The sequence below is a fragment of the Varanus komodoensis genome, unplaced genomic scaffold (assembly GCF_004798865.1).
Source record: "Varanus komodoensis strain SLA01 unplaced genomic scaffold, ASM479886v1 scaffold137, whole genome shotgun sequence".
NCBI classification, from domain to species: domain Eukaryota; kingdom Metazoa; phylum Chordata; class Lepidosauria; order Squamata; family Varanidae; genus Varanus; species Varanus komodoensis.
Window position 1 is genome coordinate 83,140 of NW_025335397.1, and position 13,226 is coordinate 96,365.

The window sequence follows — 13,226 nt, forward strand, 5'->3', positions numbered from 1 at the left end:
GCCGAGGGCCCTGGCCGCGCGCCTGCCGCGTCCCCGCCGAGGTGGCGGGCGGGTCGGCGGGCCGCTGCCCGGGGCGGCCCGGCTCGGAGCGGCCTCCCGGAAGGCGCCCGCGGAGCCTCGCGGCGGTCCTTCGACGCGGGCCGAGCAGCGCGCGCTGGGGCGGTGCGCCTTTGCGCGATGTTTAGGGTATCTCGTTTTTCGACAGCTTCGCTCTTGTCGCGAATACTGCTCGAAGCTGCCCTCCCTGACGCTCAGCTGTCTATCGCTACTGTATACCGCCTTTGTATATTATGTTCTTGCATATTTCTTTTATTGTTGCTATTGGATTCTTATATTGGGTTTTTACTCTGTTTCTACTGTTATATATTGTCTTCTTGTAATCTGTTTAGAGAGCCCTATGGGGCTAGTAATGCGGAATGTAATTTTATTTTGTATACAGTGGTACCTTGGCTCACAAACACCTTGGTTCATTAACAAATCAGGTCACGAAGAAAAATTTCATTAAAATTTTGACTTGGGTCGTGAATGCCGCATTAGGTCGCAACCAAGATTGCGGCCATCTCCCCCCATCCCCGAGCGGGGAGATGGCCATGGTCGCCGTTGCCTTCGTGCAGGGAAGGCGTGCATGATCACAGGCGCACTTCTGCAGTTAAGATGGGCGCAATCTCGGCCATTCCCCCCCCCCGCAACCAGCACAATTGCGGCCATCTCCCCCCCATTTGTGCCCGTCTCCTCCCCCACCCCCAGCGCGCAAGGATGACGGGTGCCTGCAGGGATGGCAGGCGCGATCTCGGTCGTCCTGGGGGGGGGGGGCAGTGGGGAGATGGCCGTGATCTTTGTTGTTCTTTGTCTTTGTCACTTTGCTTCACATTTTTCTGATTTAAAAAATGGTTACAGAACGGATTGACTTTATTTACACTGAACCTTGTGGGGAAATTTAACTTGGCTCATGACCAGTCCGGCTCACGACCAGTCCTGGAACAGATTAAGTTTGTGAGCCAAGGTACCACTGTATAATTTTACTTTAAATTAATAAATAAAAATAAGAAGGTAGGCTTTGCTACTGTGGTGCACGCACGCTCTGTAGGTTGTGCGTGGCAGCCACACACGCTTGCGCTGCGCTGGAAAGGAAAGGAAAGCAGGAACACAGCAGAAAGCACGGGGCTGGAGTACGTTTAATTGGCAAATGCTGTTTTCAAAATGGTAATAATCAGTCGGAACAGAGTGCAAGGGCTCGAAAGCCAGAAGCGGGTGCCCAGCCTTGGCCACTGCAGATAGTAACAGCGTCATCACTGGAACATTCTCACACCAGACCGTGTCCTCTAGAAATCTCTCCACATGGTGCTTCAAAATTCTTTTGGGAGAGCAACTGACTTTTTGAAAGATTATTTTCCAGTGTGGTTCAAGCCTGGCGAAGAGGAACTTCATAGCGCAACGAGTACAGCTGCAGGACAACCTCCTCCCACTGAAGGGAGTTTTATGAACAAAACGGGCAGGGCATTTTTATAGCGAAATCTGCAAATCTTCCCATGATAATCTGGTAAATTTCCCTAAGGAGGACATGTTCGTCTCTTGATTTCATCAACCAGTTCTCCTCTGCAAACATCCACCTGCAATGCAGAAAATACGTTTAAGCTACAAAACATAACTCTCTCTCAATTTGCTGCCCTGTAAATACCAGTTCTACAGCTTGTAAATATTCCACAATGCAGTATTTCCAGTGTTCTTATAGTCCATCCTCTCTGCATTAAAACAGACGTGCCAGATCTTTAATCACGTCAAAAGAGGCTGCTGCATCTGAGCAGCAGCAGATAAGCCGACTTCCTAACCGTTTTCTATGCCTTTGCTATAGATGGTTCAAGGCTTTCGTGGGCTCAAGAATGGGGCCATGATCCCAGACGCACCGGCAGGGTGCACCTGATCGGGAAGCCGCGTGGCTGCGGCCCCCTGCCATGGCTGGCTGTGGCGGTTGCGCCAGCCTGCGCTCAGCCAGGGTGCATGATCGGGAAGGGAGAATGAGCCACCACGGCTTGTTTTTCTTCAACGATCACGTGAATGTGGCTGCTTGTCTTGTGTGTTCGACCCAGCTGGTCGCACAACTAAGTGCCGTGGGCTCCTGGCCAGCAGCAACCAGCAGGCCAGGCTGGCGGCATCTGAGAGCCAGTGTGCTGCACCAGTGAGCGCATTGGCCTGGATTTAGATCACCGGGAAGCTGATCCTCGCACGGCTGCTGGGATGATTAAAGGGCGCGAACCTCGCCTCGAAATGCGCCACAGCAACGCCTGTTCCGGCAGGCGCTCTCCGTGCGGAGGGCAGAGCCCGTCCCGGGTGCTGCGCAAGGGCTCCACTGGCGTGCTACGTTCTGTGCAGAAAGGGCTCCTGCTGGGAGTGGAAGGCACTATTCCACCGGACAGGAGAGCACGGCGGGTCCGCCCTCCCCCCGCACCGTGTACAGCAAAAGGGGGGCACGCGCACCTCCTCCCGCGCAGCGACATCCCTCAGCTTCACCACTCCGTCCTTCAGCTCCCGCTCCCCCAGGATGGCAACGAGCGGGATCCCTGCTTCCTCGCAGTACTGCAACTGGTTCAGCAGCTTGGGGTTCTTCTTATAGAGGACCTCGGCCTGGGGGGCAGAGACAAGCAGGCAAGGCACGAGGCCGACCAAGCGGGTTGCAAGGTGTGCTCCAGGCCTCTGGGACGCCTTTCAGTGCTTCCTTGGCAGGAAAAGCCGCAGCGGCACACAAGATTCCCTGCAAATCAGCCTAGCCCACGTTACCAGTTCCCCCAGTAATCTGGAACTGTGTGTGCTCCAGGGAACACTCATCATTCCCATGAAAGCAGCCAGGTCTGACCAAGCGCCTCCCTGAATTATCCTTGTCCCAGAATCTCCTGCCACATGCCGGCTCTCCGGGGCAGCTTTGTGCACTTCTAAGCATTTAAACTTATTCAAGAAACATTTCCTGAGAGTAGAAAGTTCAAAGCCCAATGTTCTATGCACTTTGCAACGGCATATGCCACGGGTCCTCAGACTATGGCCTGCGGGACGGATCTGGCCCGCCATGGCCTTCCATCCGGCCCGTGCCACTGCTCCCCTCCCACTTGCGCGCTCGCTGCGCAGGCGGGGGGGTGGTGGCTCGCTCCCGTGCGCGCGCTCGGAGACGGTCCCCAAGCGAGCAAGCCCCCGCCTGCCTCCCACACGCACGCAGTCGCGGCTGCCCTGCAGCGCCGGGAGCCGGTGGTGGCTGGCTGGCTGGCTCGCTCGGAGATGGTTTTGGACTCGCTGGGAGATCTCCGGGCGGGCGAGCCACTGCCACGCGCGCCCAACAGCACTCCCACCTCGCGGTCACTGCAGCCTTTCGACTGGCCCCCTAGGCAAAAGTTTGAGGACCCCCGGCATGTGCCTTTAAGAGGCAGGAATATGGTCTGGCCAGCTTCTGCAGATTCGCTCATTCCAGAGCACGGTGATCCATCAGAACACCTCCTTAATTCAGTTTATGCCAGGAAGAAAGGCAGGGTAAAATTATAATTAAACACCCTCCCCCCCTCAAAAGGAGAGATGACACAGTGCCTGGGGAGAAGACGGGTGGGTGTAACAGTGTTAAATAAAATGGATAATCAGGCACAGGGAGCTGTGCCATCTGGAGGACAGGCGAAGATGAGCTGCAGCGCTCGCTCTGCTTTGGCGCGCCGCAGTCCTCAGGGTGGGCCAAGGCAGGCACTGGCGTCAGTCTTCACAGATGCAACATCCCAGCCGAGCTGGGGGAGGAAAAGGGCGCTGGCGGCCTCCGGATTGACAGCAGTGGCCCAGTTGCTAGAATCGGACCACGCGGGTAGTGAGGGAGCCCTCCAGGCCCTCCTGCTCAGACCCAGGTCACGTCTGCTTTCTCTTCCAGGCATCCCCTCCCACCGATCCCACACCGCAGAGGAACCGAGAAACACTGTCTGCAGCCCTCCTCCTGACCCCACCGTCCTGCAATCGTACCTTGATCTCCGCGTCCCACAGCTCAGACACAAGCTTCAGCCTCTCTTCCAGGAGTTTCTTCTGGGCAGAGGCCACAAGGACCTGGGTCTCCGTCGTCCGGATCTTCTCCTCGGAAGCCTGAGGGCAAAAGCACAATTCTGAAAGGGACCGGTCGGTGCAGAAACACGGACAAGAGACTCTTGCAACCCAAGAGGAAGGAACAGCAACGAGCCTCTTGCAGAGCGCAGAGACTGCCCTGGAAGAGCTGAAGGGCCAGCCCAGACTTGGAGCCGCTCTACCGACTGCCGGCACGGCTGAGCGTCAGCCACCGGCAATGCCTGCCACGCATCCCGGTATCAGCAGCTGTGCAGAGCAAGCAGGAGGACCCGGGACATCCCCACGTGCCACGCAAAGCAAGCCCCATGGCGGGAGGTCTCCTCAGTGGAGGCCCCACTAGGAGCCAAAGGAGGGGCACACGTGCCTGTGGGCCCACTGAAGCTAAGAGAAAGCACAGGGCCGGGGCCATGCAGATGAGGAGCCTGAGCAAGGACGGTCATGTCTGACCTGATTTGTTTTTAACTGGTTCTTGCGTTGGATGTTAAGTGTTTTTGAAAATTCCAAACAGTTTTGCTTTGCACTGCATTATATTTTGGGCTTGCCGTTTCTATGCGTGTAATTAATACTGAGGAGGTTTTTTCTCAGGTTTCCAGCTTATTGTTTTCATTCTTCCTGACTATTGTTTTCAACTTCCCACAATCACTACCATCAGATGTAACAACAAGCTTTACTGCTTTTGAGAGCTGTGCTTGTGTGTTCAGCCCACTTCCCCTGCTGTACCCGGAAGCAGCTAACCATGGATGGTCCTGGCCCTGGTTTGTTCATATGTTTATGTTACAGCACCGAGATCTCTAGCTTGCCATGATCAAAGAAGCCAGAGTCATAGGCCAACAACATGCCCTGGTTTATTTCTTCAGTTTATTTGGGGACCTCCCAGATCAGCAAATGATGGACAGAGCGTTTAGTGGCATTTCGTTCGCCTAGTTCCTCTGGGACAAGGATTCACACACAACTGGGCCCCCTGCCAGCACCGCCGGAATGCTGCCACGCTCCAGCCAGCAGCCGCCCGTAAGGTCAGGTAGACCCCTCGACACCTTTCATGTTACCTGACTCAGGTTGGCCTAGAAAGCCTCCCCGAACGTACAGGCTAGAGCGGGTTCGAAGCTCAGTCACATGGCCACGGGTTAAAATGCTGGTGGCATCTGCTGAAAGCAGACAAACATGTCACCACGAGCATCCCCTCGAAGAGGGTCGCATTGCCATGCTTACCTCCACCTTTTGTTCCATGATGGAGAAGATCCGTTCAATGCCGATGCTGACTCCCACGCAGGGCACCTTCCGCCCTTTGGGATCAAACATCCCCACCAGGCCGTCATAGCGGCCCCCTCCGGCCACGCTGCCCACCCCGGCAGCTTCCTCTGCGTGCTCCTTCGGCCGCTCGAGAAGGACCGCCTCGTATATTGCCCCCGTGTAATAGTCCAGGCCACGAGCCAGGCTCAGGTCGAAGGAAATCTGTGGACGCGGGGAGAGGCGCATTAGCAGGTGGCGCTCTCTGGTCACGGCAACGAGAGACACGAAGAAGATGTCTCCCACTCACCTGATCGGAAATGCCAAAAATGGCCAGGTACTCAAAGAGCTGCTTCATTTCCCCAAGCCCCTCCCTGGCCAGCTTGTTCTGGGACAGCTCGGGATCCTGGAGCAACTCTTCGATCAGATTCAGCCCACCTGTGGAGTGGTGAAAGTGGGTCATGTGCCCCCTCGGCGGAGCCAAATGCCCTGAAGGCCCCTTCTGACCGCAGCCGATTCCCTGGCCTGTCCTGCTTGCAAGCGCTCTGGACTGGACCGGAGAAACCAGAGGGCGAGGGAGACGAGCGCCCGCAGAATGGCACCGACATGCAGCCACCAGGACACCTGTGCCCTGGGGCGCCCTGAATGACCCGCAGAAGTGCTCTCTCGGGGGGACAGGACCCAGCCCTCCGCTCCACCTCTCTCGGGGACACGGAGGAGTGCCCCGTGGGGAGCAATGCCCACAGCTCCCGTGACGGGAGGCCCACGCAAGTGCCCACTCTTCTCTGCCCGCAGCCCCCTCCGAGGGGGCTGACCCTGTCCGTATCACGCGCAGGAGGCAGCAGCCGGCCAATTCGGGACGGACGGTGAGCGTGCACGAGGCTCGCCTGTGCTCACACTCACCGTGGAGCCTCACGTAGCCCCCGATGCGGTCCGCAGCCTCCGGGGAGAGCCCCTTCTCGCCCACCATCTCGCCCTTCACGTCCTCCCAGGCCATCTGGGGACAAGATGAGGAGAGGTCTCTGGACTCTGCCTGATGCAGCGTCTGCAGCAAGTCTTCGCGTTTCTACCAGCCCAGGGCGAGTTCTCCCCTCTCGTTTCTGCTCCTGCCCCATGAATTTCTCCATGCCTCTTTGCCTCCAAACAAGGAGCAGTTGCCACCTCTGAGGGGGGAACGTGCTGGCGAAAGCGATCCAGCTCATTCTGAGAGTACGGCACTGGAGAAGGGGGGCGGTTTCTTGGCCAGAATCCTTCACGGGGAAGGACACATATTGGCAAATGATGGGTATGTATGTATGTATGTATGTGATGTATATGCTGCCTTTTTCCTGCAAAGGGCTCAAGGCAGCTTACATCTCCTCCTCCATCTCATCCCCACAACAACCACCGTGAGGTAGGTTGGGCTGAGAGTCTGTGACTGGCCCAAGGTCACCCAGTTGGCTCCATGGCCGAGCGGGGACTCGAACCCGGATCGCCTGAGTCCCAGTCCCACGCTCTTCACCACGACGCCACACTGGCATTTCCCCCCGATTTCCCCAGAGCCAGGTAAGGGCGATTCTCTTCTAGCCTCAACTCTCATCCTTCGCTTGTGGTCCTTGTGGGGGGGCGACCGCTGCCAGGAACGCCACCGCACTGGATGGAAACCCAGGAACAGGCACCCCCAAAACATCCTTCTCTTGAAAAGTTGCACCGCAGCTTCTCCAGTCACGTGATTCACTGTGCCAAGTAGCCTTTATTATCCCAACGTCCCGAGAAGCTCTGCCCCCTTACCTTGTCCAGCTTATCCACAGTGGAGCAAATTGTCCGGAATTTGTTATCTGGAACACCACAAACTGCAAACATCCCATCCAGGATACGCCGGTCGTTAACCTACAAGGAAACGGAGCTGTTTCCAGGAGCGACCCGAGCTTCCTGCCTCTCCACGGCTTACCTCTGAGGGGCAAGGGAAGGATGGAAATGCGGCCGCTCAAAGGAACCAGAGCGGATCCCAGTGCGCGGAGGTCGCTCATGGGCTTGCTGACGAGCGGCTTCTTCCTTCACCACACTCTGCATTCTGTAACCCCAGACAACATCGCTCTGGCTGGGACACGGCCAACTGAGACGTCCACGATGTTGGACCAAGCCCTGCCTCTCCTTTCGCCTCCACCACCCAGTCCTGCTGCTCCAGGTGAGGACGCCTTCCATCTTTCCCAGAGCTGGCCTGGTGCCACACAATATTCAGAGTCAGGCAGCCAACCTCGAGACGGAAGCGTTAAGACCGTCGAATTTGAGAAAGTGTGGTGAACACACGCTGACGCATTAGGGCAAAACGAGCGGCCACCACTCCCAATGTAAGCTCAAGCACTGTGGATGAAGCGGCTCTTGGCCCGAGCTCCCGCCTCACCTTGATGAGGAAGTCCCCAATCTGGAGAGCACTCAGGATCTCATGAACAATCTTCAGGCACTCCGCGTCGGGGATCATGGCATCGTACTGGCCGGCGATGTCGAAGTCCTGGGGAGCAGACACGGCAGAAATGAGAAGCGCGACGGCGTGAGCGCTCCAGCGGGCTTGCCCGGCCCTGGGCTAGAGATGGCGCAATGGCAGCCGTCTTCCCCGCATCCTGGCGGGGCGTGGGGCACAGGAAGATTAAGCCGCTTAAGTCAGAGCAGGCAGAAACAAGGGAAGGGGCTGTGGAGCTGGCGGCAGGAGATGCTTCGGCTGCAGCGGGCGGACGCGCGGCAGCAAACACAGGTGGGTTCTCAGCTCCGTGATGCCTGGCGGTGCCGCAGGCAGTCCAGCACCTCAGCACTTAGGAGGCACCATCAGCACACACACGAGCACACAGAGTAACGTGTGTGGGGTGGGGAGAGGCCCCAGAGTGCCCTAACCGAGCCTCGTCCGTCCTCCCGGGCACAGCACTCTTCGGGCTAAGAGAAGAGGCCTGGAGGACAGATCCGGCCCTCCTGCAGGCCACAGCGAGGGCCCAGGTGGCCTGGCCCTTCTGTCCCCACATGCTGAGAGGCTGGCCCACCCCCTTTAAGGCTCAGCTGCCGGCGGGAGTGTCCGGCCCCCGCCCCTCCACCTCTGTGGGAATTCCCGGGGCTGGGGGAGCCATCCCGACTGGAGCTGGGCCCTTCGGGTGCAGGAGGCGCCCCGCACGGGCCTGCGACTGAGCCGGCCAGGGCGGCCTGCGCTGCCTGCCTCAAAGGCTACCACAGAAGGCGGTGAGAGCGGCTGGCACTTTCTGCCGTTGGCGCTCGGCTTTCACTGGAGCAGAGATCACTCCCTTGGTGGCTGGAAATGCAAAGGAGGCGGCCATGGAAACGGCACACAGAACGTCCCGGCTGCTGCGCATCACTCTCGGTCAGGGAAGGGATTCTGCGATGGAGAAGACCCGCTGGCCAGGGGGACAGGAGGGTGGGCGAGGCGCCGGCTGGCAGGGAGGGCTTAAAAAGAAGGCGGAGCCGGAGGGGGGAGGAGTGGCCAGGAAGCCACACAGGGCCCGGCGTGCCCGAACACACACGCCCCACTCACACACTGGTAGAACTCTCTGTAGCGGCCCCTGGTCATCGCTGGGTTGTCCCGCCTGTAGACTTTGGCGATGTGGTAACGCTTGATGTTGGTGATCTTGTTCATTGCCAGGTAGCGGGCAAAGGGCACCTGGGAGGAGTGCTAAGGAGAACAGCCACGTCCCGAGCCAGCCATGCATCTCCTCCACAGCAGCCACGGCCACAGCCAGGGGCGGGAGCTGCAGCGGCTGCGCTGCCGGCATGACCGCCCTCTCTGGCTGAAACCATCACGCCATTCCTACCCCAGGGGTCGGAACGGAAGGCGAGGGGACCCATCCCTCTGCTCCCTGCTTTGCTCACGAAAGGGGCAGCCCGCCATCGGCAGGCACCCCCATCTGGCAGCATCGGAGGCGGTGAAGGGCACAGGCTGCCCGGCCACGGCCTGCCTCCAGTCTGAGGAGGAGGCCCTCCGCACCAGGCGAGGCCCCGTCTTGCTTTCAGGGCAGAGTTCTCTTGTCTCTCAGACTGAGCATCATGCCTGGAGATCTGTGTGGTTCTGATCCTTGGGGAAAGCCTGGCATATGGTTCCCTGCCCCCCCCCACATCCCCCCATTCATGGGTGGGCAAGCTCAACATGGCGGCATCACCCGCCCCGCCCATTTCCCTTCCGGTCTCTCTGTCCTGGGGCAAATCTTCACATTTCGCCCTTGAATTTAGACTCTGCTTGAAACGCAGGTTAGCAGGGAACTCTGCTTAGTGAGTGCTGAAAGTGTTTCCCGCACTCCGTCCCGACTCCCTAAAAGACGCTACAGCCTTGAATCTACAAGAGCTGAGAGAGGTGCTCCCGGGCAGGCCATTTGGGGGGCTTCCGTCAGAGGGGCACCCCAAGTCAGAGATACAGTCAAGTCGTAGCGAAGAGACAGCAGCTCTCCCCCCTGGTCCTTCAGGTCATAGATGAGTTTCGAGTCTTCTCCATACTTTCCTGTCAAAGTTTCCTTAGATGACGCAGGGGAGAAAAACAAAGGGGAAAAAACAGGAAAAATAAGAACAGCCAAGAGCAGGATTACAGAGCATCAACCAAGGGAACGTGAAGAGAGGCAGCGGTTTGGAAACTGCAGTAGAGATGCAGCCACGCAGAGCCCAGGGCAGTGCCGAAGGGGCCTGGCAGCCCCCACCTGCCCGTGGCTCGTGAGGGCCAGCCCCGAGGCGGCGCGCGGTCCCGGCAGGCGGCAGCAGCGGGGGTCCCACGCAGGCCGGGGAACAGAATGGTGCGGTGCAGCACCGAGCTGGGCTGGCCATCGGGGCTGGGCGGCCCTTGGGTCAGAGGGCACTGGCCAAGTTCTCGGCATCCTGCAGATGCACCCGGAGAGATCTCCACACGTGCGGACTCAGAAGCACGTCCCGCGGAGCTCAGCGGGGTTCCCTCCCGGCAGGGTTCCCTCCAGGCTCAGCGGGGTTCCCTCCCGGCGGGAGGCCCAGGAGCGCTGCTGGTGCGCAAGTCCACAGAGTGGCGCGGGACGCGTTCCGGCCCCTCGGGCACGCCTGTCCTCCAAGGAGGTGCCGGGCTTGGTGTGTGCCCCAGCTCAGCCCTTCCCGCCCCACCTCACCTTCAGCTCAAACACCGGTGTCTCGATCGTCTCGGCCCCATGGCGCTTGAAGCAATCGATGATGGTGCGGAAGACCTTCTCCCGGATGGCCATTTGCTTGGGACTGTAGTCCCTCGTGCCCTGCAAGGCCCAGGCAGAATCAGACGACGAACGTGGGCGTTGCACCCGCTGGGCACGGGCCAGCATCCAGACAGGGCACGCCCCAGCACCCTGTCTCTGGCTGCAGCATGGCGGCCGCCTCCAAAAAGCGGGGCTGCTGCTCTCCCGCGTAGAGAGCCCGGCCTTCTTGTGACTGGGAAAATGCCAAGAAGTGGCTGGGTCACGTGGGAAGGTTATTGCCACACTGGAGAAAATGGTGACCTCAGGCTTACCCGATCGATTCATTTGGAAGCAGCTACAGGACAGCGGAAAGGGGCCTCTTCAGCCAGTGTGGGAGGCAGCAGGGAATTATCGCCCCTACCCCGGTTGGGTTGTGCCCCCCACCCAGGCTACGTACCCCCTGCCGCCCCATGGGCAAGATCCTGGTGAGTTTCTTGCAGTGGCAAAATAAAGTAATTAAACTACAGTAAGACAGTTGTGCTTTTACTGTGTATTGTAAACGGCAAGCAACTGACCCGGCTAGTGAAATTCACGGCTTCAGGACGTGGCAGGAGTCCCGGTGGAGACAAAGGCGGGCACTGGAGCCTGCTGGCACCAGGGCAGTGGTGTCCGTGCCCGGCTGCTCCCTGCAGCCACCTCGCTCGTCCCCTCCCCTCCCCTCCCCTCCCCTGTGTGGGCGGGCAGGAGCCAGACAGGGCGTGTGGCCGTGCCTGAGGGGCTCCAGCCAGCTGCCCTGTCCTGCCCAGGCTGACTCGCAGTCGTCCGACACAGGGATCACCTACCGGGCACATCGGCTGAGACGGCTTCACTGCACATGGGCCTGCCCAGGTGGGGAAGGGCCCGTGCACGGTGAAGCCGTCCTGGCCGATCGCCCGGATGGGACAGCCACCCTCCACGCTGCCAGAGTGCCAAAGGCACCACTCCACTCACCCACCCAGATCATATGGCCACTGCCTAGTTAGCTGGAGCTTAAAACATAACATCTCTACCTCAATAGATATTTGGGGAAGACCAGTGCAAAGGCAGAGGGATTTTAAGGTCTACACTTCCACTGTACGTGTTCTGACATCGGACAATCTTTCTTAAAAATAATCAGTGGACAGCCCCTTCTATGCAAAAGCCCAGCTCCCACATTCCGCTAAGAGCCTCACAAACAGGACAGGATCATCGCCACATCGGCCTCCTTGCACTGCTGCATCACAGCTGATTACTTCATTAAGCGTCTACGTGCAGCAGTGCAAGACATTCCTGCTTCCGCAGCCCAGCTGCCCTGGTCTCCGGCCAGAACTGGACAGAGTGGCTGGCACGGTGAGCCACCGCCTCGGCCAGCATCCCCCTCGCCCCGGGAGGGACTCGCTCCCGCTCCAGCGGCCACTCACAGCCCCACACCCCACACATATTGAGTGTAGCAGGGGACACCGCTCACCTGTCCGGCCACCCTGCTCACATTTCATGGAACGGCACGGCTGAAAGCGGCCATGGCAAGCTGATCACCAGTGCTGCACAAACTGGGCTCTATGTTATTTTTATTTTGAAAAATGGCTTAAAGTTAAGCCATTTCCCGGTGATGCATTACTGCACCATTATCTCACTCCCTACTGAAAATGGCCTTTCCTGTTAGGAACGACCAAGATTATGTCAAGCGAATTGTACGTTCCCAGAGGAGCCTATATCTATTGAAATAGAATCAGTGGTCCACTTGGCTGGCTATTGCTTCTCCCGCTTTATCCTCAGACGTGACCAAGACCATTTGACCCAGAAAGGGCTCTGCTATAGCACAGCTTTCTCCAGCCTTGAGAGGCATTTGGACCGCAACTCCCAGAATTCCCACCCAGCAGGGCCATTGACTGGGAATTCTGGGTGCTGTGAGCCTGCGGAAGGCTGCATGCCATGCAAAGCCTTTTTGTGTCAGGATCAGAAAGGACAGCTGGGCCCTGAAACCAAAACGGTGGATAGGCTTCTCAATCATGGAAAATACAAGTTCAGAAGGATGAATAGCAGAAGCCAAAATCCTGTTGTGAGGCATAACCAACGATGAACCAAACAAACAGTGAACAGGCATCCCTTTCTAGACAACCAACATCGGCAAGGTGACAAATGAGCCAACCCACGGAGCACAGGAGGAGGAAAAACAGGGACTCGAGGCCTCTAATCTATGCCACAGAATCCCAGAATCGTGCAGTTGGAAGGGGCCTCCCAGGCCACCCAGGCCAGGCCTCTGTGCAGTGCAGGGCTGCGAGTTAAAGCATCCCTGGCCTCTTGCATTTCCATTTAGGAAAAAAACACCCTCTTTCATTACACTAAGCATTTTTACAGCTAGTGTGAATATAGCAGCAAGAAAATCCTCTGCTATATAACTGGGACAATTAAACTCAGTAAGAGGTGAGGGGACCATCAGAACGGGAACGGCAAGAGAGGCTTTGTGAAACGCAGGTTTTCTTGCTCACCATTATGCGCTTTCCTACCATGAAAATCAACGCGCATCAGAATAAAACCGGCCCAGGCGCGCCCGGGCTTTGTGCCGCGCAGGCCACCGCACGCAAGGCCGGCGAGGAGCTCACCTTCGGGGTCTTCAGCACAAACTTCTGCTTCCCCTCGTCAGGGGCCCCGGAGGCCTTCATCTTCAGCATCTTCGCCACCTGCTCCGTGATCTGCAAGAGGAGGTTTGAACAGGGCAGGTCAAACAGCTGCCGGCCACGCCGGGTCGGGGCAACGCTGTCGCTCCGA

The 13,226-nt window shown here is 58.2% G+C and overlaps 3 protein-coding genes across 3 annotated transcripts in view; all 3 read right to left on the bottom strand.

Annotated features, from left to right (window-relative positions):
- DND1 (DND microRNA-mediated repression inhibitor 1) overlaps window positions 1-1,428 on the bottom strand; it is a 6,285-nt gene extending 4,857 nt beyond the window's left edge. Inside the window, exon 1 of the mRNA XM_044422836.1 lies at window positions 1,375-1,428. Coding sequence (XP_044278771.1) covers window positions 1,375-1,428 — 54 coding nt within the window. The remainder of the gene's footprint in view (window positions 1-1,374) is intronic.
- HARS1 (histidyl-tRNA synthetase 1) lies at window positions 1,158-13,150 on the bottom strand. Its single transcript, XM_044422834.1, has 12 exons — window positions 13,061-13,150; window positions 10,401-10,520; window positions 9,693-9,788; window positions 8,819-8,944; window positions 7,688-7,795; window positions 7,075-7,173; window positions 6,208-6,301; window positions 5,615-5,742; window positions 5,287-5,529; window positions 3,982-4,098; window positions 2,476-2,622; window positions 1,158-1,610 (listed from the first exon to the last, which is right to left on the bottom strand). Exons 1-12 carry the CDS (start codon window positions 13,127-13,129, stop codon window positions 1,551-1,553), a joined length of 1,407 nt encoding a protein of 468 aa, XP_044278769.1. The 5' UTR covers window positions 13,130-13,150; the 3' UTR covers window positions 1,158-1,550.
- LOC123019769 (histidine--tRNA ligase, cytoplasmic-like) overlaps window positions 13,132-13,226 on the bottom strand; it is an 11,636-nt gene continuing 11,541 nt past the window's right edge. The window contains exon 14 of the transcript XR_006413950.1: window positions 13,132-13,150. The gene's annotated coding sequence lies outside the window, so the exon portion shown is untranslated. The remainder of the gene's footprint in view (window positions 13,151-13,226) is intronic.